This window comes from Diplotaxodon limnothrissa, linkage group LG3 (assembly GCF_057381915.1).
Source record: "Diplotaxodon limnothrissa isolate DT_005_m linkage group LG3, D_limnothrissa_male_GT1.1, whole genome shotgun sequence".
Taxonomy (NCBI): Eukaryota; Metazoa; Chordata; class Actinopteri; order Cichliformes; family Cichlidae; genus Diplotaxodon; species Diplotaxodon limnothrissa.
The window spans coordinates 57,455,617-57,482,832 of record NC_140598.1 but is presented as its reverse complement, the minus strand read 5'-3'; the positions used below and the strand labels follow the sequence as shown (position 1 = coordinate 57,482,832).

At 42.4% G+C, this 27,216-nt stretch overlaps 1 protein-coding gene across 3 annotated transcripts in view; it reads left to right on the top strand.

Annotated features, from left to right (window-relative positions):
* kcnip4a (potassium voltage-gated channel interacting protein 4a) overlaps positions 1 to 27,216 on the top strand; it is a 148,523-nt gene that overhangs the window by 95,585 nt on the left and 25,722 nt on the right. Inside the window, exon 1 of one of the 3 annotated variants that reach the window (XM_085350964.1) lies at positions 19,914 to 20,025. The exons of the other annotated variants lie outside the window; for them this stretch is intronic. Within the exon in view, the coding sequence (XP_085207090.1) occupies positions 19,914 to 20,025 (112 nt within the window). Of the gene's footprint in view, positions 1 to 19,913; positions 20,026 to 27,216 lie in introns of those variants that run through there. 3 annotated transcript variants of the gene reach the window in all.

The following is a 27,216-nucleotide window of genomic DNA, read 5'->3' as shown; positions in this document are numbered from 1 at the left end:
TGCTGGGTCCATGACTGGTCAGTTCGTTCTGTCACGGCGGGGTGCGCCGATGTGTGCGGAAACAGGACCCAAAAGCAGATGATGACGAGGAATAGTAATGATTAACAGAAAAGTGAACCTTTATTGCGATGACGGCAGGAAATGAACCAAGAGACCAAAGCAAACAGGCAAAACACTAAGAAACAAAACACTGAACTGGCAAAACACTAAGAAACAAAACACTAAAGGTACTAAGACCAAAAACTATAACTATGACCGAGGTGGAAAATAAACAGGCTAAGACTATGACGATGACTGTAACTCTGGTGAGAATAAACAGACGAACTGACAATGGCATGAAGAAAACAAAAGGCTTAAATACAGACATGAGGTGATCAGGGGAAGTGGCGACACATGAGGAAACAGCTGACTGACATGAATCTAATGACAGGACCAGGAGGAGTGAAACTAAATACAATGACCAAAGAACACATGACACTGTCAGAATAAAACAGGAAACACTAAAACTAGACATGACAATACAAACTTAACATACCAAATATGTGATGAATAATGCAAGAACTCAAACAGAAAACCCAGGAGCAATAACTGCCTAAACTAAAGGCAAATAGGAAATAACACAAAACTAACAACATCTCAAAAAATAAGAACAATACAAAGAAAACTCAAAGTGCTGGGTCGGAGACCCAGCCTGTGACAGAGCCCCCCCCTTAAGGGCGGATTCCAGACGCCCTAAAACCTCGAAAAACAAAACCAAAACAACCCACCAAGGGCAGGCGGTGGGGGTCCAGGACGGAGGGCCAGAAACAAGGCCAAAAAAACAAAAACAAAACGTCCATCAAAATCACAGGAGCGCAGGGAACAGTTCATGACTCCTCAGGGGGCCGACCCGGAGGGTGACGGTCCAGAAAATCATAGTTCATGTGATCAGGGGGCCGACCGTGCGGACGGCGACAGCGTGGAAACAGTTCAGGGGGCCGGCCGCGCGGAAGGCGACGGCGGCGACTCAGGCGATGGCGATCAGGGGGCCGGCCGCGCGGAAGGCGACGGCGGCGACTCAGGCGATGGCGATCAGGGGGCCGGCCGCGCGGAAGGCAGCGGCGGCGCCCAAGTGTCAGGCGTACCGGCCGAGGCTTGGAGGGCACAGGACCAGGCGACGCTGAAGCAGAGGCAGGACCAGGCGTAGCACAGGCAGAGGCCGGACCAGGCGTAGACGATGAAGCAGAGGCCGGACCAGGCGTAGCCGAAGCACAGGCAGAGGCCGAAGACTCTGACGAGGCCGAAGACTCTGACGAGGCCGGGCCAGACGAGGACGAAGACTCTGACGAGGCCGGGCCAGACGAGGACGAAGACTCTGAGGCCGGGCCAGACGAGGACGAAGACTCTGAGGCCGGGCCAGACGAGGACGAAGACTCTGAGGCTGGAGCCGGACCAGGTGGAGCAGGAGCAGCTGATGCAGAGGCCGGACCGGGCGAGGATGAAGGCCCTGAGGCTGCGGCTGACGAAGCACAGGCTGGAGCTGCGGCTGACGAAGCACAGGCTGGAGCTGCGGCTGGCGTAGCAGAGGCAGAACCAGGTGACAGTGAGGCAGCCACAGGTGGTGAAGCAGAAGGTGGCCAGACGGGCTCCTCAGGCCCCCCAGCAGACGTGGCATGAGGCCGGACGGGCTCTTCGGGCCCGCCAGCTGACGTGGCGTGAGGCTGGACGGGCTCCTCGGGCCCTCCAGCTGATGAGGCATGAGGCTGGTGTGGTTCTCCTGAACCTTCAGCAGACGGAGCATGAAGCTGGCTGGATTCTTCTGAACCTCCAGCAGACGAAGCATGAAGCTGGCTGGATTCTTCTGAACCTCCAGCAGGCGAAGCATGAAGCTGGCTGGGTTCTCCTGAACCTCCAGCAGACGAAACATGAGGCTGGCTGGATTCTCCTGAACCTCCAGCAAACGAAACATGAGGCTGGCTGGGTTCTCCCGAACCTCCAGCAGATGAAGCATGAAGCTGGCTGGGTTCTCCTGAACCTCCAGCAGACGAAGCATGAAGCTGGCTGGGTTCTCCTGAACCTCCAGCAGACGAAACATGAGGCTGGCTGGGTTCTCCTGAACCTCCAGCAGACGAAGCATGAAGCTGGCTGGGTTCTCCTGAACCTCCAGCAGACGAAACATGAGGCCGGACAGGCTCCCCGGGCCCTCCGGCTGACACTGAAATTGGCTGCACCAGCTGTACCTCCGTCTCCGGCTCCAACCCGGCCTGGATAGCAGTCCCACAGCAGCTTAGCTGAGCCTGATGGCTAGCTTTTCCAGGGCAAACAGTCTCTGTATAGCCGGGTTGCGTTTGTGATACGGGGCGTCGGTGGCGCGCACGCCGCTTTTTCTTAGGAGTGGGAGACGGCGGAGCGATGGGCGGAAGTCCCTGGTAACTCCGAGGTCCCCCGAGAGCCAGTCGAGTTCCCCGGAAAGAGTGCTCGTGCTCCGGAATGAGCCACGGCTTCCACCGGAGCTCCTCCTCCAAGAGAGTGCAGAATATAGACTGGCGCTCGTCGTCGTCCAAGTCTATGGTGTGCGGCGCTTCCTCGCGCTGAACTGTGACAGGAGTATGGCGAGACTGTGATGAGGGCGTGGAAACTGGTGAGCTGAGAGGTGGTGACGCTGCGGCGAATCTCAGCGAACCGACACGAACACACTCAGGTTCCGGAGGCAGCAATGGAGATGACTGATTGTGGGGTTGTTGTGACTGGTGGGTGCTGGAAGCCATTTCCTGACTCGACAGTCCCTGGGCCTGCAGCATCTCCTTTATCCTCGTAAAGGCATCAACTATGGCAGGTGAGTCCGGGAGCTGGAGAAGGCGGGGATCCCTCTCCATAATAGCTTCAGCAGCGTTAATCATTACCAGCTTGCTCTTCAAATCGGGCGCTGTGAGGACGCGGTTGAGGATCGCTTGGATCTGAGCCATCTCCTCCAGACACTCGGTGAGAGCAGAGTCTGCTGGGTCCATGACTGGTCAGTTCGTTCTGTCACGGCGGGGTGCGCCGATGTGTGCGGAAACAGGACCCAAAAGCAGATGATGACGAGGAATAGTAATGATTAACAGAAAAGTGAACCTTTATTGCGATGACGGCAGGAAATGAACCAAGAGACCAAAGCAAACAGGCAAAACACTAAGAAACAAAACACTGAACTGGCAAAACACTAAGAAACAAAACACTAAAGGTACTAAGACCAAAAACTATAACTATGACCGAGGTGGAAAATAAACAGGCTAAGACTATGACGATGACTGTAACTCTGGTGAGAATAAACAGACGAACTGACAATGGCATGAAGAAAACAAAAGGCTTAAATACAGACATGAGGTGATCAGGGGAAGTGGCGACACATGAGGAAACAGCTGACTGACATGAATCTAATGACAGGACCAGGAGGAGTGAAACTAAATACAATGACCAAAGAACACATGACACTGTCAGAATAAAACAGGAAACACTAAAACTAGACATGACAATACAAACTTAACATACCAAATATGTGATGAATAATGCAAGAACTCAAACAGAAAACCCAGGAGCAATAACTGCCTAAACTAAAGGCAAATAGGAAATAACACAAAACTAACAACATCTCAAAAAATAAGAACAATACAAAGAAAACTCAAAGTGCTGGGTCGGAGACCCAGCCTGTGACAATGACACGGCTTTTAGATATAATGTGTTTTGTTTATGTGTGTTTTTTATTACATTGTGTAGCTTTTATTACAATGGTTTTGTGTACCAGAGAATCTGTCAACATAATAAACACAGAGAACAGTTATTATTGTACATTATTTGTATGTTTACACCACTGTGAGTAGTTCCAGTCCATTAAAAAGCCCATAACTGTTCTCTGCGATAAGCTCACATTTTTAATGTGGTTTTACAGTTGAACCTATGTAAAAAATGTTCTCTTTGACGTGCATGTTTAGCAGATGTGCCACCAGAGGGAACCAGAGTTTACAGTCAGCCTCACCACTCAGTACTAATGAGTCCAGGGGCCCGTTCTTCGTACGTCGCTTACTACATCCAAGATCAAATGACACATCCAAGATCAAATCATCGCGCTAACCGTGAGCTCGCTAATCCGGTTCCCCGAACACACCTGCTGTTGACGATTACTACAGCTGGACGCAGTAATGTGACATCACTGGGTGTAGTAAAAGGGGCTACGCATCGATAGTAGAAACATTGATCGGCAACCCTCTGATTGGTCGGCGAAAATGTCGAAGGAGTGCGCTCGGCTCGGTATTTTTCGGCAGCAGAGCAAGAACTCCTGAGTGAGGGATTTCAGGAGTTTCAGAGTTTAATCAGAACGCAAGGGAACACTGCAAAGGCTGCAAAAGCAAGGAGCGAGGGCTGGCAGAAAGTTGCTGACAAATCAAACTCGTAAGTAATTTAATAATAATAATAATAATATATTGGATTTATATAGCGCTTTTCAAGGCACCCAAAGCGCTTTACAATGCCACTATTCATTCACTCTCACATTCACACACTGGTGGAGGCAGCTACGGTTGTAGCCACAGCTGCCCTGGGACAGACTGACAGAAGCCAGGCTGCCATATTGCGCCATCGGCCCCTCTGGCCAACACCAGTAGGCGGTAGGGTAGATTTATTATATTACACTATATTATCCAATATTATATTACATTACATTATATTATAATATGTTATATTTTATCCTCTTTCACATTAGAGCCACGACAGGACCCACTAGAACATGGGAACAGGTAAAAGTGAAATATAAGAATATCCTACAGAATGGTAATATTTATCACTTATATTGCTTTTAGTCTCTTGGAAAGAGACCCTGGAATAATCTGTTTGTTTATAACAGCAACCAAGAAAAGGGCAGAGGAAAAAAAGACAGGTGGTGGTCCTGCACCCCCTCGTCAACAAGTTGGTTAAGTGAATAATACCCTCACGGGAAAATCGATATCTCTCTATGAGCACACTGTCGCGCTGAGCTAAAGGATCCTGTCTGTCCCGCAATATACGCTGAATTCTGAAAACTCTCCTTATCAATCTTGCACCTTCCGCAATGGGTGGCTCGCGTATACGGACAGGACATGGCTGCGACAGGCTTCCCAAATCCACCTTCGCTTTTATAGCCGTGGTCTCTCATCTTGATTACACGAAGTAATTTACAATTGCTACTCTGAAATATGAATTAAATCTGTAATAATCACATACATGTAATAGAATGTTAATAGTACATTTCCCTTTTTTAGGAAATGACCTGTATGTATCTGTGTGAAATCAATAAATGGATCAGGTGCTGCATTGTCTTTAGTTACATTGATAATATTTATTTATGGTGAAACAGTGGTGGAATATCGCTGTTGCTTTCGTATAAATGAAGCGGACATACCTGCGTGGCCGCGATCTAATCCTGTTTACATAAAGTAAACCTGCTCCCGAGCAGGTTTACGCTTACGGCTCTGTTGCTATGACAGCAAGTCCCGGATGAGCTTCGGGGAACCGACTGATCCAGGATCACGCGAAATCGTCAACAATCTAATCCGGCTAACCTACTTAGCGAGGTACGAAGAACGGGCCCCAGGATTGGGAGCTAGAGGCAAAGCCAGGTTCTCTAGTAAAAACAAACCAGTATCTATCAGGCGGATTCAGTTTTCCAGCAGTTCCAGCTGTGTGATTTAATGGGCAGTAATTGGTAAGAAGAACATAAATTGTCTTATCTTGCACTTGCACACCAACCTAACAAAGTGCAGCGCAACCATATAAATGCTAGTAATGTAGTAAGTGGGTGCAGTAATAAAGCTCTGTAGATAGAAAATGAAACACCAGGAGGGCACTTAAACTCAAATTGAAACCAAATGTAAAACCTAAAGTAGCACACTACAGTGTGAGTTTTAAACAAAATACAAAGCATTTAAATATTGTTAGAACAGCACATGTGGATGTGACAGTTATTAACTTTTAAAATGTGGGCACAAAGCAAAGGGAGGCTCATGTTTGTATAGAGCACATTAAATAAAGTGGAATATGTAAGATTTCTCTCTCTTTTTAAAAAAACATTTAGTCCCCTTCATAGCATGAGTAATGTGCTCCTTATTGCCTTCATCTTACTTTCTCGACATATTTTTCACAAATCTAGTCCTATATTATTCAGTGGAGGAATATTAAAAAATCTGCAATTTATTATAATTTTGGATAATAGCCCAGAGCCTCAGACAGGTATGAGAGAAATATTGTTGTGTCTTGTGTCTTTCTGCTGAATTAAACTCTGTTAGGGATGATTCCACAGGCTTCAGTTTTACTCTGCCATCAATCTCTGCAATGAGAGAGCTACTAATGATTGATTCGGAAAATCATGAACGTATGATGCTTTCATTTGTTTTGGGGATCATCCTGCAGGCACATTTGTAAAAGGGAAGATGAGGTTTAAGCTTTTTTTGGAGCTGAGCTGTATGTAGAAACAAATGCTTCTAAGTGCTGGAATCTGTATGGCCTCCATGAGGAAACAAAGTATAATCTCATGTTCCTCTTGAAAATCTACTTTTTCCAACTAAAAGCCTTAAGCTTGGTCTTTGGTTTTGGAACCTGTTCACATATTAAGGAAAAGTAGAGTTAAGCCTTTTTGGAGCATGCAGAACATTTAGAAATCACCTCTCCTTCCTTTTACGTAGACGTTTTAGAACATGGAACCTTTACTCATCCAGTTGGTAAATCTCATTGTGCATCTGCAAGCCTCTTTGCAACCCACCTCCACCCTAGCTCCTCCTTTCACACATTTGTGTTTGAATGTTTATATCTGTTTGTTCCGTGTTTGGGTTTTGCTTTTGGTTGATTCAATTCAATTGTTTGTATATAGCGTCAAATCACAACAACAGTTGCCTCAAAGTGCTTTACATTGTAAGATAACGACCCGTTAATAACAGATGCATAACGTCAACAATCAGACTACTCCCTATGAGCAAGCAATTGGCAACGGGAGGAAGGAAAAACTCCCTTTTAACAGGAAGAAACCTCCAGCAGGACCAGGATTATGGAGGGGCAGCCATCTGCAGGGGTTTGGGGTAAGGAGAGGGAGACGTTGTGGGAAATAGTCCGAGTTTATGCTCATGTTTTGTAAAATTATGAATTGATTCCAACAATAACATGAGGAAAAGCTCATTATCACACTGAAATGTTAATAAATTATAGTGGACTGTGCACAGTGTAGAACTGTATGAAGGGGATTATATTCAGTGCAATCATTACATGCTTGCCTTCAGGCATTGATAAAAGCCTCATGATAAATGTTAAAGCTAAATCAAGTTTTATTCCCTAATACACACAAGCCATTTCGCTAACAGATTGGCACAATTATTTTATAATAGGAAATTAAAGCAAGTTAAGAAAAATTTGGTTGCAGTATACTGTAACAAGATTATAGTGCTAACTCGGATTATGGTTTTACCAAAATATAGCAGATATAGTGGTCTTGTTGCTTATTTAGCCTTTTTATTCCCAGAAATGACGAATAAGCTCATGAAAAATGCAGACTAACTGCACTTTCATGTTGTTGTTGTGGCAGTTTTCTCAGTTTGTGCATTCTCACATAATTTTACCACCTCCTAATATAACGCAGTACCTGCTTGTGGTGCTATTTATTGTTGTGCCACTGTGACAGCCCACTGTTATCAGGAAATTCTTCAGCAATGAACTCCGGTTCATGTTCGCCCGTGATATTAAATCGCTCGCTATGCACGATGAACATTTTTTTGATTTGTAAGTGTATCTCTGGGTTCGATAAAACATTATTCTACTGGATGCTCCGCTGCTAAATGATATCTGATCTGTGGACCAAACAGCTTTCATAAATTATTTCCTCACATTTAATACTGTTATGGCAGGGGATGTCTCGACACAATTAACTAGAAATGAAGCTGTATTGAATACCAGAATATTTAGCAGTGCGAGATTATTAACACCTCAACCAAACTTCGCCTCAGGAGATCCCCTTGCTTGGAATATTAAGTGGATATGTTTATTTAATACAGATATTTTTTCATTAGATACTTTATGGCATAATTATTTTATCCTGGCTTTCAGGGCAAAAGTAAATTGTTTGTATTTGTTTTTTCCTAATTGGAGAATCAGGAATATGATAAAGCATGCATGCCCTGCAGCATGCAGCAGTGCAAAGATGGTTTTAAGCATCCCTAGCCAGAGTTGTCTCTACCGAACTCACAACGCAGGATATGAGATTTATTGGGACTCATTTATCAGAGTTTATTTCTAATTACAGGTGAATGAAGTTACACTTTGAAGCAAACACGGGAATTAGTCCCGGAGTGTCAGCCAGTTAAGTTTACACGACTGAAAGAAGAGGAGGAAATAAAAGCATTAACCTGAAATTCAGTAGCTCAGTCTCCTCATTCTGTCTTGCTGTTGAATATAAACTGGGTTCACGTGTTTTTGCTTTGATACGATCCATCAAATCAGTGTCTGTTTGAGTAGCAAACTCAGCAGTACTATAAATATTTGATTTGGCGCTTAATAGCTTCAACACAATGCGTGCTCTCTATAACCCAGAAAGTTTAGTATTTGCAGTGCTTTGACACAATAGCTCATGCACTACTCATCACTTTTCCACATCCTGCTAAATAAATTTATACCCACGTTGATGATTCCTTTTAGGAACAGCCTTCTATATCGATTTCCTCTCAGCATCTTTTTCTTTCTGCTGAACTGTGCTCGTCATATCTCATCCTTTGGACAGTGGCTCCAGCCGTCCTGTATTCTGTCTGCCATTTTATGCCACCCTTGGTCTCTTTTTACTGTTCCTGCTAATGCATGTTCTCCATCGACCTTTGCACTCGAAGCTCAGCTTGACTGGTACTTTGCTGCTGCTGAAAGGATGGTGCATCATAAATCAGATGACAGGCTGGCTGTGCAAAGACAACTCGAGTCCTGCTCTTTGGCCTCACGTGTTGTCCACAGTGAGCCAACAGATAGCCGCGCAGGAGCTAATATTGCAGAGGTACAGAAAGGAGGAGTTCAATGTTATCTCCTGTAGCACGCTGTCTGGATCTTTGTATTACTGTCCACCTGCAGACAATACCTTTGACCTTTCCCTTCACTACAACTAATCATGTGGAATGAATTGGGAGTTTGATAAAGATCTAGTGGTTCTGCTGTAGAGAGAGATGGCTGCCGTTTTGTTGAGAAAATGAATGTCTTTCATTTATAGGCTTATTGCCTCCAAAGGGAATTTCCGACCCATCACTCAACACGTTGCCTTTTCTTTTATTGTGCTTTTGTTTCTTGGAGCTAAATTTCAGCATCCTTTATGATCTGGTTGGTCAAGTATTTGAGCAATTTATAGGTCTTTCTCCCTTTCTTCCTTATTTGACACCATGCTATGGATAGAATTAGCATTTTTTCGTTTTTTTGCATGGAAACACGGTGAAACATGCAATCCACTAAAATGCAAAAGCGTATAACAAGTAAGGTTTGCTTTCTGAATTGGCTCATTACCTTTAAAAGTAAGGGCTTCCTGGGGCATGTTTGTAACTTTCAGAGTTGGTGAATTGGACCGGACAGAACTGATTCAGGTGGGGAAATGGGGGAGGACGAGCGTATGTGTTTACTAGCCATCCAACCTTGAATGATGAGGCATCGCCATAGCACAGCAGATGTAGTTGGTAGCGGAAAACGCATTTCCTGTGAATGTCGCTGAGGCCACACACACCCATATTTCAGAAAATAACCAAAAAGCCCGACTCACATACCTGCAGTAGTAAAAAAAGACAAGGTAGATTGATGGTGTCTCCACATACACAGATGTATTTTTGCCACCACCCAACAACTCAGAATGATGATAAAGACAGTTTCTCTTGTTCATGTGCTGCATGTGTAACAGTGCTCAGTACAGCAGTGCACATCATCACGCCACATCGCAGCTCTGCATTTCTTTCTAAATAAAAAGCTCAAACATACCATCTCTAAAATAGAACAATGTTACTACAGTCATATTACATCAGTTGTTGAGTAATTTAACTTGACATTTACAAAAAGACATAAAACAAGTAATAAGGTCCAGATCAAAAAACAAACTACAGCCCATAGGAAATGCATCAGATCCCAGAGTATTCATTTCTTGCATTTCCTTTAGGTAGATGTGAGCTTACAGTATTGTGCAAAAACTCTTTTGTCCCCCCCTCCCCCATTTCTTCATATCTTGCTCGGAAAATTGGTGCATCGATTTACTGAAATTTCCAAATAAAAAATGGAGATACTATATGTAAGTTAAAACAAAGTTGTTCAGTTTTTATGAGCTTGAAATTCAATTTTTGGTATGACCACCTCTATTCTACAACATTGTCTGAACCCTCCTATACAAGGTTTCTTGTGGATTCTTTAACTCTTTCTCCTATAAAGACAAGCTTTTATTAGATAAGAGATTTGATAGTCTTCAGGAATAGTTCTCCAGTCTTCTTGAAGGACACTCAAAGCGATTCTTTGGATGTTGGCTGCCTTTTTTTCTGTCAAGATGATCCCACACTGCCTCACTAATGCTGAAGTCCGGGGTCTGGGGAGGTCAATCCATGACTGATAGTGTTCCATTGTGTGTTTTTCTAACCAGGTATGCTTTTACTGCCTTGGCAGTGTGTTTGGAATAATCGTCATGCTGAAAAATGAAGATGTTGCCAATCAGGCACTTTCCAGATAGTATTGCATGGTGGATCAAAATCTATGGTACTTTTCTACATTCAAAACTTCATCAATTTTGTCCAACAACACTGACTGAAATAGAGCCAGAAACCACGACAGTGTCTCCACCGTGTTTTACAGATGGCTGCAGACACTCACTGCTGTACTTCTGTCTTGAACTCTTATTGATGCATTGACAAAAAAGATCTGTTCCCACTGATTTTCAGTCCAGTTCTTGTGTAATCTGGCATACCTCAGCAATTTTCCATGTATTGCTTTCTTAAGAATGGCTTCTTGACATCCACGCCTCCACTGAAAGAATTTCTAATAAGGCTTCAATGACCTGCAGCTGGATCAAGTGAAGGGCCTGGAGCCTGGAGAACTATTGGTCAAGCACTCTAAAAAAGAAGGCAAAATATAAAGAAATGAGGGGTGGCTCAAGAGTTTTGCATAATACTGTAACATGAAATTCTGTACACTATTCATGCACTTGCTGACTTGTTGAATTCTTGCTGAATATCACATAAATACACATTTATTTGAGTCCTGGATTATACTCAGTAGACAGAATGAATTGTCACTTCCTATATATAGTCTGAAACAGTCATTTTTGTCTTCCCTACAGTTACAATGTGTATGCAGAGGTTGAAAGGGTTAAATATTGCAAATTTCTATAAATGCATGCATGCGCACGCACCTTGCAGAGTGTGCTTTCTACAAACTAAGTCCTCAATATCAGTCACCCCACGGCACTCCATGGTTGATTGCACAAGCTGCTTCACTGAGGGTTTCCCTGGTTCACGGCTCATAATTATCTACCCTTTCACAGGCGCTGCCTCTGTAAATATGACAGCCTGATTTTAATGTGCCTTGGAACACATAACCCAAACACTAACGCTGCTCTGCATGCCTGAGCAAATCACTGCAGGTGTCACCTAATTATATCATCCACTTGTTCTCTAAGCTGATCTGTAAACAGCGGGACAATCTCATCTTCGCCTCTTTTCCCATCCACCGATCGGTGTAGCTTTGATTGATGACGGTTACATCGAAGCCAGTTTCTCTGCTGTTGGTCTTGTATTTTCACCAAGGCTCACCGTGTGCTTAAGAAAGATAACACGTGTCCAGTTTTTAATGGGAATTTTGTTCTTGGGGGCCTGTTTGGTATGCATACGCAGTGACTGTGCGGGGTAAAAAAGGGTAAAATCTTTTAAGAAAAAAACCTCACATAGGCTACTGTTTAATTTTAGTCCATTTGGCTGGTGCATAAGTTTCATGTACACAGGAAACACTTTAAGCTCGCGAGACTTTTTCAGTGACCTGTACTGTCGAAAAATATGTAATCTGTTCCAAGATCAGTGTCCATCAGTCTACAGCGGCAAATGAACAAAAAGGACTGCATGTTTGTCACTCAGACTTGTCTTGCCTGATCGCAGATAAGAAATTTGGACATGGCAAATCTCCAGACCTGAGTGCAGCTTGACATTTCAGACTTTTTCTTTTCAAAGATGCTATCTAACAAAGGTTATAGAGGTTGGACAAGGTCTTTGTGAAAGCTCTCAGTGAAGGAATGATGAATGTGGGGATTTGGTTGGTGCAAGCTGTCATCAGGCACATGTCTCTTGTATGGTTCTCAAAAATTAGAAGGAATAACTAGAAACTACCAAATTAAAAGCACTTAATGTGAACTGATTTAGAGAAATTATTGCACACCTCCTTTGTGCCAAACTACAGCACAGGAAATAATAGTTTGTTTTTTTTTGCCATAGTCTTTCTCAAAAACACACATCCCCTGGCATCTGTGGCTCAACAGAGGGAAAAAAGGAGACATCTTTAGATGTGCACAGTTTTCAAATGCTCTTTGTCATTAAACATACATTGCTCTGCTAAAGTCTTGAGCTCTATACTTTGTTTCCAAGGAGCTAACTTGGTTTTTTTGTTTGTTTTTAAAGTCAAGCAATAATTCTCCAGGCTTTCTTTTTTAAGTCAGTTGACACTGACCTGTGTATCATTCAAACACAAAAACCTAACTCTAAGGATGGACCAGTGTTGTGTCTGCACATAACAGACAACTCAGCAAAGCACCTGCTGCAATAACACAAAGCTTATTGCGTTACATCTGGCCTATCAGCTCTTCCGTCTACTGTTCACGGTGGCCGAGGAAAGCAGGGAGAAAAAGATGAAATTTGCTAGATTACAGAAGAAATGGACTGAAAATCAGTGGTAGCAGGCCTTATGGAGCAGTCTATTGAATTTGGAAATGTTTGGTTTGAACTACTGTCAGTATGTACAGAGGAGGTCAGCACAGAGGTATAGCAATGAGTGTGTACAGCCATCTGTAAAACACAGTGGGGGCTCTGTTATGGGTTGAAACTCAATTTCAGCCATCACCATGCAATAGTATCTGGAATGCATCTGATTGGCAATGGTCTCATTTTTCAGCATGACAGTGATTCCAAACACACTGCCATTACAGTAATACAGTACCCAGATAAAAAAAAATAAAACCCAATGGAACCATTTACCATACTATCTGGAAAGCATCTGATTGACAGCAATTTAATTTTTCATCACTCATCCAGCACGGTGGTTAGCACTGTTGCTGCACAGCAAGAAGGTCCTGAGTTCAGTTCCACCATCAGGCCGGGGTCTTTCTGTGTGGAGTTTGCATGTTCTCCCCGTGTTTGCGTGGGTTCCCTCCGGGTACTCCGGCTTCCTCCCACCATCCAGAGACATGCAGTTAGTGGGGATAGGTAGGGCTGCTCAATTAATCGAATTTTAATCACGATTACGATCTGGGCTTTCAACGATCATTAAAAATGACTGAGCCGATTATTAGACCCTCCCTCATGCTTTACTCTCGCGCTGCTCCGTGTGGTAAGTCAAGCGCACCGCTCTCCATTTCGAACACGCGTCACAACAATTAAGAGGACCCGAGGGAAGCTCGGAAAGCTAAGCAGAAGTTATTTGGAGAGGAGAGTGACTGCCGTTGGTTGAAAAGAGGTAAAAAAAAAAAACTTCAGTGGTGTGGAAACATTATGGGTTGGCGGAGTTAGACGTGGATCAAGTAGACAGTGTGTAAACTTTGCTACGATGTAGTAGCTGCACCACAGAGCAACACTGCAAAGTTGACTAAACATAGATGTTTACATTTTTCATTTATTTCTTATATTGCAAACATTTGCACTGTTATCAGTATTTGCACACTATTTTATATTATTTTTTAAAGTCATTATTCAATACATTGTTATTGTTAACCCTTTAAAGCCGGTCAGAGCAGCACACTCCGTTTTGCGTAACTATTTTTAAATCCCTGTAGAACCTGAACCGCGTAAGCTAGCGCAATAATTTGTTTTGCATATGAAACCGGAGGAGTTGTACTTACATCTTATGCCATCAGCTTGTCCTCGGTCACAGTTTCCTTCCACATAAAGCTTTGCAAAAATTGCATAAAAAGCTGTGTCATTTTTGCGGAAAATGTAGTTTTTTACTTGTAGGCCTTAAGTAAAAAACTATACTATACTATACTTATACTAGTGTTTTTATAAGTCATGTTTGACTCTATACTTTTCTGAATAGTTTCTGGGATGCTTAGAACTCAAATTGCACAGCTGGAAATAGTTTATTTTGATGCACGTGCTGTTTTCTTTGCAAATTTGCATCATAGGATTGTTTTTTTTCTTTTTCCTGCAGTATATAAAAATTGCTGTATCTCCAAAATAAAACTATGAAGACACTCAAAATAAATTTCCTGTTGTTGTAAACTATTTTTTGCAACTTTTTTGTATTTAAAGTTTTGAGGGATAAACCTCTTAAATTTCTCCAAGTAGAAATATATGTAAACAAAACAAAAACGATTTTCAATTTTTTTGTAGTTTATTGCACTTGTTTGCAATTAATGTAGTTACTATGGACTTAATGCATACATATTATTAAAATATGGACTATAACAGTTGTATTGATGTATAGCAACTTGAAATGCTCCCACAAATGGCACTACAACATGTAAAAAAATAATAATATAAGCTCTGGCGGACTTGGTTCTATGGTAGGTCTTAAAGGGTTAAATAAATATCGTCAAATAATCGTGATCTCAATTTCAGTGAAAATAATCGTGATTATCATTTTTGCCATAATCGAGCAGCCCTAGGGATAGGTTAACTGATTAATCCAAATTTCACATAGGTGTGAGCGCGAATGGTTGTCTTGTCTCTGTGTGTTAGCCCTGTGACAGACTGGTGACCTGTTCAGGGTGTACCCCGCCTCTCGTCCGACAGCTGGGATAGGCTCCAGCGCCCCCCGCGACCCTGAGAAGGATGAGCGGAAGCGAATGGATGAGGGTAGATGGATCACTCATCCTAATCACACTGCCAGTGCAGTAAAAGCATACCTGAATAGAAAAACCACACAGTGGAACCCTATCAGTCATGGATTGGCCTCCCCAACATTATTGAAGTAGTGTTGGATCATCTTGACAGAGAACAGAATCAAAGGCAGCCAACATCCAAAGAGGAACTTTAAATGTCATTCAAGAAGCCTGGAGAGCTATTCCTGAAGATGACTTAAAGAAATGACAAGGAAGCTTGTTGAGAATAAAGGTGGTCAAATGTGAATTACTATTAATATATGATACCAAATATGGACTTTGAAGTTCGTTAGGAAAGTACAAATTCTGTTTTGGCCTTGTATTGTATTCCCATGTATGTTTGCAATAAATTTCCCCGCCTATTTCCAATTTTTGTAGGAAAGCAGAAAGAAATGAGGGTTGGTTCAAGACTTTTAAATAGTCCCGATGACATTAATAGAAAGCCTTTCACGTTACAGCTGAAAGGCTTCTTATTCCTTGTGATAATTTCATATTTTTATGTCTGACTGAGGCAGCTGGCATCTTTATTGGTCTTTAATGTAATATTCCTTGAATAACATTTCAGTGCTCTCAAACAGGTTATTGAATCATTAGTGTTGTGAGCAGCTCTATAGAGCCTCATTCAGGGAGCTGTGTTTTACCCTCAGGCCTTTGTTTCAAATGATAGAAGTGTCAGCTTTCCACAGCTTCCATTTTCTTCTCCAATATCGAAATAAAATCATTTTGTAATCTCAGTCTCGCGAAGATAAATATTCTTGTCAGGTCTATAAACGCAGAATTTTCAGGTTTTCTATCTGTCAGACCTGCCATCCTGTAATAGTTTTTAGAGTGGTGATTGTCCAGAATTTGTGTGACATTAATTGAGCAAGATGTGGAGTGTAATATTTATCTGTCAGCACCATTGATAGAATCATGGCTTAGATAATAGCTGAGTGAATGCTTATGCCACAAAATCCCCACTACTACTTTTCTCATTTGTCTCACCTCCGCCCTCACAGCTTTAGTAATTTATGGTTTTAAGATGGTATCTGTATGCTGGAGAGAAGTTATGATTGGACAGTTATTCCTACTTGTTTCATCAACTATTGGTCTTCTGGGAAGTGTTTGGCAAGCCAAGCCATGATTTTGGAAAAGGGGGATAGTGAAGCCTCTGTTGGCCCGTTGGCCTTGTGATGTGGCTGTGGCTTCACTGAGGCAGTGCCAGTGCCCACATGTTGGCAGCTCTGCTGTGAGTTGTCAGGAGACACTGAAGAACTAAACTTTTAGGTTAGTTGATTTTTCATAAATTGCATGTGAAAGCTGAGCAATACTGATACCAATACAATCTGATCTGAACCTGTAATTCTTCCACATAAATGTGTATTATTGACTTTGATTGGCTTAATATGCTAAACTAACATTGGAAATATGTTGATACTGCCTTTGACCTCAAGGAGACATTAAAGTGATTGTTGGTGCATTTTTACGGAAAACTGGAATGATGTTACCGAGAATGGAAACTTTTACCAAAACTATGAAATATCAGGACTATGTTACACTGTCGTACAAAACAGCTGCAGCCTGATGTGTCCCCTTCCAGAAGTGTAACTATGCATCATAGTAATGAATGATGAGAATATCCAATTCCACCACATCCCAAAGGTGCTTTATTAGACTGAGACTGGTTACTCAGTCTAATAAAATGGCTCTGAACTAAAACAGTGAACTCATTGTCGTGTTTAAGAAACCAGTTTGAGATGATTTGTGAGAACTTTGTGAGATGAAGCATTATCCTGCTGCGAGCCGTTATCAGAAGATGGGTAGACTGTAGTCATAAAGGGATGGATATGGTCAACAACAACACTCAGGTAGGCTGTGGGGTTTAGTTGGCACCGAGGAACCCAAATGTGCTGAGAAAATATCGCCCTGCACCATGAGGTTGCCTTCCTATCAGCGTGAAGCAGTCTGGCCATTCTCCTCTAACCTCTGGCACCAACAAGGCTTTTAGAGCCAGGAACTTCCACACACAGAATATTTTCTCCTTTTTGGGCCACTTCTGAAAAACAAATAGACAAACAATGAGGTGGTTTTGTGAGAAAATCCCATTAGAATCCCATTCTGAAATACTCAGACCAGCCAGTCTGACACCAACAACCATGCCACATTCAGAATCTCTTAAATTCTGATGCTCAGAATTGGCTCAGTTTGAATTTCAGGGGGTCAGCTTGACCGTGTCTAAATGCCTAAATTCATGGAGTTGTTGTCATTCATTTTTGCTTGTGTGTGTGTGTATATATCGTATTTTGCCCTTGTACACTACACAAATGCAGTTTTTAAAGCACTGACAATGTGTATACTTCGAAAATGTGCATTTCAGTGAAATTAACTTCTCCTCATAATTTAATGAGCTCCAAATCCAAAAAGAGCTGTTCAGAGCAATGAAAGTCAACCAGAACAAAAGTATGAATGCAAACAATGACGTTGCTCACTGATGTGGGGGATTTAACGTGGGGATTTTGTATAGCTGAGAGATTCTGTGGAGTCGGATCATTGGAGGTTTTCAGCTTAAACCAACATAAACAGTTGGTATGAAAATACCACTTAAAAGACTGGACTAACTGGTCTGCTATCCTCTCACCTGTGATTTGGACACAACAAATTCAGAGTAAAAATATATGTATAGATTGTAGACTATGGGATAAACTGCTGGCATCTAGATCTGACAACAACAGTTGTTTTATCTGCTATTATCTAAGCTGTGTAGTGCAATAATGGCATCTGACTGTTCTTTTAGTGTCTGTAATAGATGGATTTAAGTAAAACACAGATAAAAGCAATGATTGAATATGTTACTTAGGAAAAAAAATCTTCCTTTAAAAAAAAAAAAGCATAGAAAGCTGATCCAGACACAGAGCAACTGAGATATTTGCAGTCATTAAATGTTTGGAAAAGAAAAGTAGACTCTTTTGCACGAGGTAATTACAGAATACATGCTGTATTATACTACACAGATGCACTTTTTGCTCTAACTCAGTTTTCAGAACAGCGCACCCAAAATACAAATATACAAATAAATACACATTTTTAAAATTATTGCATACAAAATAATCCTTGAGTTCAGTCCTCATCAAATGTCTCATTTTGCAAGGACAAGTCTCCCATACCAACGACTTTTTAAAAATGCTCTGGGCTATTCAGGTTAAGCAGGATGTCTGCTGAATATTATTTTCTTTTTCAAATAGCATCATGCTAAATTATTCAGAGAATTTAAAAAAAAACATGGAATTACATCTCCTACTTTCCATTCTGTGTTGCTGAAGAAAAAGCAGCGGCAGATGGACCGCATGTAAATGGATGAGTGCGCGTTTTTCCATCACTGGAAAAGAGCACTGCGTCACACTGGATATTTATCATAGAGCAATTGAGTAAGCGGTGAGACACGGTTTCTTTCACAGTGCCAAAATAATATCCTGTTGTGATGATTGTAATCAAGTTGGCTTTGTGCATTTACATCAGTGATATATGGCGGACTTTACTCTAAATTGATTCACAGCTTACACGGCAGAGGGACATTCTGAGTCAAAATAATCAAGTAGAGTGCAGTGAAATTGTGTTTGCAGTCGCAAATAACTCACAGAAACGCACAAGCTTTCAATGTGGCTTTTCTACTTGTTTTGAACTTGTAGTTATTGGAGTTAAAGCATTGATTTCCTGAAACATGAAAGCTTATTATTTTCAAAATAAAATGGGAGTAATTTTCTTTCTTTGGTTAAAACAGGATAAATATCGAATGCTGTGCTGTATGATAATTACAGTCTGCACAGGACCAGTAGATGGTGGTGTCTTCACTCATTTGCTCCAAACGCTGACTGCATGCATCAGCCTCTCTCTTGGACACACACGGTCTCTGTCGCTCTAGTTTTCTTTATCGGCTCGCCACATCTCATCGCAATCAAATGTGATTCAAAAACAAGCGATTAAGTTAAATAAAGTTGTGCGATTTGTTGCTTTCTTTACTCCTGAAGTAGGTGATTATCTAGTGAACGCTATCAGCTTTTTCTCTTTTTCCTTCCTTTTGAACCACGAGATATTTATTTTGTCTTGCCTTGCTAAAAAGTTAGTTTGATCTCTCTGTACGGCTTTTTGCAATTTAAATTTTTTTTTGCCTCCCATCTCCAAGATCAGTCTTTCCTATAACCACAGAATTATGCCGTTTTCTTGATTTAATGGTATAATTATCCAGCAGACAGAATTCAGTTACGCTTGCTGTGCCGCTCCTGTGATTAAAGTTAATTTGAACATGTGTAGCTCCCGCTCAGTTGTGCGCCTTCTAGGACCACACCTCCCCACAGCCTCCGTCCCATCTCCCCTCCCTCACTCATATCCGTCCCCTTTCCTGCTCCCTCCCTTACATTGCAGCGAGGCAGTCGGTGCGCCTGAAAGAGTGAGCGAGAGCTCCAAACTGTCAGAGAACAGCAGAGTTTGCTCTCCCGGCTTTCAGGGGTCTCCTCGTTTGTGAGGGAAGGAAATGAAGAGGAAGAGGATCGTCCTGAATTCTCAGTGACTTCTCGAAATCAGAAACATCCTTAATGACTTCAGGCTTCTCGCAAACCTGAGGACAAGTCTTGCTGATTGTTAATCTCCAATTTTAACCTTACCCAGAGTGGATTTAGAGAACAAGCGAGCAGAAGGCGGGTGCCAGGGGGCGCCCGGCCCGTGCGCTTGGGCCGGCGTAGCGCTGGAGTTGGTGCAGGGGAACTGGAGTGCGGGGCCAGGTGAGAATGGTGGTCCTGGTCCCGGCGGCGGCCCGGAAGTAGAAGAAGCTGGCTCGGGCTCCGGGTTCGGGTCCGGGTATGGCGGTGGGGAGTGGGCAGAAGGGGGAGTGATGCTGAACGCGATCTGGGAAACTGAGGGGCTACAGACGGTGGGCATCGTGGTGTTGGTGTTTGCCTCCATCAAGCTCCTGCACCTTCTGGGGCTCATCAGCTTCTCAGAGGGTAAGACACTGATTTGAAGGTTGTTGGGGTGGTGGAGGGAGGTGGAGGGAGGTGGAGGGAGGTGGAGGTTGGCAGACACAACAAGTTAAAGCTTGCTCACTGATAGACTATAATAAGCCTTGCTGATGTATTTTCAATCAGTCTCACCTTTTCAGCTTTCCACGTCTGCTCCCTCGACTCATTAGATTCACTCTCAGTTTGCTCGAAGTTCTCTGAAACTTTCTAAGACTGCAATTTGAAAAGTTTTGAAGTTAACTGAGGTAATCATTATGCCAAAACAGGAGTGGGAAGCACAAAAAGACGGTCTAATTAATGCGTAGCAAAGGAAATGTCACAGAAGTATGCGTGAGCTTGTGATGAGATCGAGGAATGTCTTGAGCTGCAAAACGGTGTCACTTCTGAAGCATCAAAACATTTGAGAGGCAAGAGAATCTCTGTATTTCAGACCTTAGAAGCCTCTGTTGTTTTCTTGTGCATGCATTTCACTTTGCTCTTGAGGAAAACTGAGCGGGGAAGTTCGGCAAGCGCAGAATGAGAAAAGAAAGCGTTCAGTTTAGACCTACTGTCTCGTTAAATAAAGTCGAGCACTATGGTAAGCACTTCAAACCGAAGAACAGCACACGCTGCTCAGTAAATACACCTTAACCTGTAATTAGAATAATCAATCAAAGGTGGGTGCATATTCAGAGGGGCAGCAAGTAAATAGAGAGGCGATAATGTGCTTTAGTCAGTAGCAGGAAAAAGCCGACCTGACCCGACCTGAGACGAGTGTTTAGATGGACGTGTTAGCGTCTGTTGACTGTCTCTGGCTGTGCTGTTTCAAAAGCACCTGGGAGCTGGGTTTTCATTTGGGTTGGGGGGATGGTGAACCTCACGCCCGACGTAACAGTTTACATGCCTCGCTAAACACTGGCGACTCAGATTTCCCCTCGCTCTGCATCTCCAAGCGCAGCTGACATGATATTGATTATCGGCGACGGTGAGATTATACAGATGTCAGGGCTGGCATGTCGGGTGCCGTTTGCCTGTTGATGTGATTTATATTCCACGGAGCCGTCTCAGAGCCTGATTACTTACAGAATGCCTGCGCTGGCGGTGCCCGACAGGCTGTCAATACAGATATCGATGTTTTGTTTGTGTTTGCAGTCGTTTTCAGGACGAGGGAATGGTAAAAAGATATTGGGAGAGGGGCTGAAAATGCACGCGAAATGCTTTTCATTAGGCAAATAGGTTTTCAAATGAGAGACCACAAATCTTTTTGTAATCATATCAACACTGGCAAACGCAAGCTGTGTGTAGTCTTAAAATCTCCCACGATGCATGCGGGGGTAGAAAGAAGTTAAATTTTGTAATTAAGCCCATACAGAAGCAAATAAATCATCAAAACTCGAGGTGCAACTAAGAATTACTTTTTAGTTTTATTCCTTTCTTGATTGCTCAATTAGTAAAGGTCCTTTTTTCATTTCACAGATCCCATGTTGACATAAATTGCTCTTTCCATCTAAAGATCTTGTTAGTAAGCAAGCTAAAAGCCAATAAAGGCCTGAATATATTTAGTCAACAGCACATTATTCCACAGTTTCTGTTTCCCTGTAACTTCTTCTATAGCGCAGATATCTTAATGTGTAAATAGGAGAACTTTGCACTGTGTTAGATGGCATCTTTTATAGAGACAGACCAGTTGTGTTCCCTGTTTCCACTGCTCGGTTAAACAAAGCTAAATGTCTTGAAGCGAGGTTTGAATTAAACACAAACTGATCATCTCAACCAGGATTCAGCAGGACAGACAACAAGCATGTTTCCAAATGGTTTAAGGGTATTCTGCACATTTGTAAGTTTCTTGCAGAAAGAGGAGCTAATAATAAGTGGAAACAGGTTTGTTTTTTCTGCATTTTCAAAACTCAGAAAACAACTTTAAGGTCATTATTCAGTCGGCGTTCATATTTTCAAGTCAGCAGGGGCGGAAAAAACTAAAACTAAAAGAACTGCATTTCAGAAAGGCCAAGCTAAGATCAGGATTCAGGGCTTGTGCTTGCAAATATCTGAGTTGACAGTCTTAACCGCCGAGCATCTGCGTAGCTTCACTTGTATATAAACCTCACAGTTGTATAGATTTACCTTTGTAGCAGCTGTCACGTTCTGCAATAACTAAAATAGTTTGTTTTTGCCCCTTTTATTTTTTATTTTTGAAGAAACCTCCAGGGACAGAGGTTCACTGAAAGTGCACGGTCTGCTTAACATTCATACAGTCAGACACGTTCACAGCTGGGAGCTGCCCAGTACGATCACATCCCTCTACTGCAGGCCACCTGAGCTGCTCCGCTGGGGCTTCTGCAGGATAAAGGTCTTTCTTTCAAAAGCCTGTGTGGGGTAAATGTTGAGGGAGTTTCTCAGCTGCGCTGTAGATTTAAACTGGCAACGTTCCAGTCACGGGAGTTATCTCGAGCCGAGAGCACGCTCTGGATGTGTCCCAGCACTGCTCTGCTCTTTACTGTAAAGAGTCAGCTGGCAGCAAGTAAGAAACTGTACCCTTTGTAAAAAATCAAGTCTGACCTCCTGGGATTGATTATTTCGACTTCACAGACTGTAAGGACCTCAGACCCTGAGAAATAGTTTATTAACAGCCTCTCCCTGCTCCTGGCATGCTTTCACGTTGGAGAAATATAACAGGACTATTGCATCAGACCGTGCACAATCACCAGAGCATTCACTGTGAATAAAAGTAAGGTCTGGCAAGCTGCACAAAAGTCACTTGCTTCAGTTTAATTGTGAATGCAGCAGAAGTGATGCATGTGTGCTTGTATTGTTGCCATTGAGCAGAATGGCAGCGCAGCTGGCAAGTGTTTGCCCTCCTCGGCTAGCGAAATAATGTAATGACCACTTTTATTAGAGACTGAGTTAAAGATGGAGAAATTACGATGTTTGCTTGTTTTTTGCTGAATAATCAACCACCAAGCCTTCTCCTCCTCCTTGCAGAATAGCGAATAACAATGTAGATTCTTACACTTGCTTATTCACAAACATATCCAGATCCTTCTCACACGTATGTACATTTCTACTTACATAATGCAGTATTGCAAACTGCTGAGTAAAGACTCAAGCCTCAAGGTGCAGGCTAATCAGTATGTCACGAAATGATGAATTATTCTCTGGTTCAGCTGTACACAGCAACACCCCCGACCGTAACCTCGTAGCCCTGCAAACACGCACGCAATTACAGCATTACCAGAACGGTGATGGAACACTGTGTCAATTTGGACCTGCCGTTTGTTTATTACCGGCTCAGAGGACAGAGCATCTCAGCACCGACATTCATCTAACAATGTTCTTATGTTCTGTGTGACCTTGATTGGATTTTCAAAGGCGGGCAAATAAAAATAATTTGTGTCAGCAACTGACCAGGACCCTTTTTTGTTCCCTATTGCCTGTTTTTATTTATTTATTTAGAGTGGTAATAAAGTGCTAATGAGCATGTTGGCTCGATTTGTTGGTACATAAGTGACAGGACTCTTATGTACCAACTAGGGTTGCCAACTCCCTGAAAAATAAATAAGGGACACCTCGTGGCCAGGGCCGGGCGACCCAGTTGTCTTCACCCTTCCCAGTGTGGTAGCTTTTTTTTTTTTTTGTGTGTGAAATTATTTTTTAACCATTTGACTTGAAGTTGATTTAAGCAGATGCATATTCTATTCTTTGTGATATGAACACATGTGAAACAAATGATCATTTACCATTTATTTTTAGCTCAAAATGACAACATTAACACAGTAAAACAGGTCTCTTTCTTAAACAGAAGCCTGTCATGCTTAACTTTTGAGAATATAAGTAAATCTTTCTTTAAAAGAACTCTGTCCTGCTTAACTTAAAATAATAGAAAACAATAGAAAGAAAAATATTCTTGTAACAGTGCACATTTAGTGCATTTAGTACAATTGGCTTCAGCTGAGGTATTATTTCAGCTTTTCTAATGCTAATCAGCTGCTCCTGTTTGTAAACCCGCTTGTTCCCATGATTACGCATCATAACTCATCATCATTATTCATCTATGTATTACTTTTATGTATTAGTCATCTATTTGTTGTAATCATCTATCCTTGCAGTTGTTTATTACACAAAATAAATTATATTATCACACTTCTGGCCACATAGCGCTGATATTCACTGCACATGCCCATATTAACTTTTTCCAGCCAGGTGTTTTCCTTTTCCCATTCTTCCCTTTCTCTGAGGGGAACAAACATTGCTGCTCTAATGCTGGGCTCACACTGTGCGATTTTAGGCCCATTTTGAGCTGATTTGAGTCGTGCGACCGTTTTGGTGATCGGACCGATTTTGGCCTTCATCGTGCGTCGTGTAGTATACGTGGGGTAACGAGAAGCGATTAACACCTCACGACCAGCTCCCGATCATCAATCGCTCGCGAGGGTGTCACCACAGCCGCTCACACTGCTCACGCGCAAACACGTAAACATCGGTGAAAAAGATGGAGCAGCACGGCTGTGCAGCGTGTGATCTGGACACAAGCGATGGAGGCACAACTTGTAGAACTTTGGAAAGCTCATCCGAGCCTTTTCGATGTGGCATCACAAAATGATCACGACCACAACAACCGTGAAAATAGTTGGATTTACACTGCTGCTCAATCACAGCTGCCTGATCAATGTTTTTCATTAGCAATTTAGCAAAGTTGATGGTGGTGGTGGTGTGTCTGTGTGAGTGAAAGACAGAGAGAGCGACAGATTTTCTGTTATAACCTTCATTTTATGGAGGCACAGTGTGAGCACTCAGGTCGCATCAGAGCATCGGGCCGTATAGTGTGAGACCCTGCATCATGACCTACCAACTTCTAACCCTGCGAGTCAATCGTGCAGTTTGAGCAGGAGCTGAATAACGTGACTGAAAAAATCGCACAGTGTCTGCCCAGCTTTAGGTGTACTGTCATCCGAGACTTGCACCGCAGTGTCGGCGTTTATTTCCCTGTTGACCATGCTTCTTGTTGTGGTCATCTGTTGTCTTCCGGTATTTTCTCCGTAAGCGACCTTTCCTCGACCAATGAGATAATCTGAATTGTCATACTCGAATTGTCATAAGTGTGCTGTCAGCTCATTGGTCACAAAGCAGGAGAGGGGCTGGGAATTATGTTTTCAAACAAAGCGTTAATTCCATTAACATTTATAGACTACTTTTGATTCTCACTGTATTACGGGACAAAGTGCGTCCCTTATTAGCTCAATACGGGACGTGTACTTTTGTTTCTAAATACGGGACGATTCCGTATTTTAAGGGACGGTTGGCAACCCTAGTACCAACAAATTATGCTTGTAGGTGATGCAGACAAAAACTCCAGTAAAATCAATTCAAGATAATAGAGCCAGACATAATAATCACCTGCAATTAACTGGACCGTCATCATAGCCATTCTTATGGTTTCAGTCAGTTTGGACACTTGTACTACCGTGTAGTACGTTACAGCTTACTTCTGCATGCATTTTCACAGGACCGTGTGAGATCAAAGGTGAAGGGGTAAAGCTGTAAAGCGTGTCAGGCACCTACTTAAAATAACATTTGACGCAGTCTGCGATTTTTTTTTTTTACCTACAGTGGCTGAAATAAATCTACGACTTTTAGCGCGCTACAGCTAACTAGCATCGCTGGTGTTGGTGTACCCTCTTTCTAGCAGCTAAAACTTGCTTTATCGTCCCTTCCTTTGCCTGAAATGGGGATAAAAGGAAGCAAGAATTGAGTGCTTCTCAGTTAACTTTTTAACTGAAAGCACAGCATTGAGATACACTTAGTGACACGCTTGTACACATAGAATAGTGGGTGTTAGTATGGCGGTACGTAATCTGAAACACATCATGTTGTTCATTACTTTGTTGATAATCACATATCTCATGGATGGTTTGAAGAATGATCGACGAAGGTCCTGGTTTCCATATTCTCCCTGTGTGTTTTTGCTGGGTACTCTGATTGCCTCCCACAGTCCAAAGACATGATGGATTCTAAATGGTAAGGCAAAATTCTAAATTGCCTGTAGGTGTGAGTGGTTGTCTGTCTCCATTCAGTTAAATTCAGCTCAATTTATTTAAATAGTGGCAAATCACAACAACACTCAAGGCAAATTGAAAGGTAAAGACCCTACAATAATACAGAGAAAACACCAACAATCAGGCGATCCCCTTTGAGCAAGCTTTCGGCAGTGGGAAGGAAAAACTCCCTTTTAACAGGAAGAAACCTCTGATGGAACCAGGCTCAGGGATGGATCACATCTACTGCCACCATTTGGGCTGAGGGGAGGAAGACGGGAGAAAAGACACTATGCGTTAGTTCTGCAAACAAATTGGCAACCTGTGTGGGGTGTACCCCTCCTCTCCTCCTGTGACAGGTGGGATAGGCTTCACCAACCCTGAATTGGAAAGGGGGAAGAAAATGGATGCACAGTCACATGGATGAAGCCAGTTGAAGCACCACCAGTTGGTTTACATTTCAATATCTCTACAGATACTGCATTAATTGTCTTTAGACAATTTTTATGTCCTGCTGTCCATTTCCACTGCTTTAGGTTGTGAACACCTTTTGTTAAACATAACTAACACATTTTAGATCAATGTGCTAAGTTAAGAAGATGAAAATGCTGATAGCGCAAATATAGTTAGAGCTCATTGTGACACCGCTTTTGTTTCAGATTTCTTTGATTGGGTGTTAAGGATCAACCAAGCTTTGCTGAGTGTTATAATCGTGCTCAGCTAATGTTAATAAGCAGCAAGATGTCTAAAGCCTGCTGCGTAAAAATCTTTGGAACCCACAGCTGGTGAATTTTTATCATCCAAAATTATGAGTGACCTTTCTGTTGCTGTTTGGTGGCATTTATTTATGATTAAGCTGTTCTGACATGCCTGTCATTGATAATCACATCATCTCGGCATGAAGCTGGCCATACAGTAGGACAGGGGTAGGCAACCTTTCTGATGGCGAGTGCCATTTAAAATTTCCTCAGAAGTCAATGTGCCATATGATTGCATTAGCAATAAATTTAATAATGCTCTTTATTAACAGTTACACACTATATAGGACCACTTTATAGAATTATATTTGTTCGCAGATGTTGGCAGCTATCAGCGAATAGTTATCAGCAATTTTGAAACAAAAAAAGACACTTTTTTATCCATAACAGCAAATACAGAAAATACA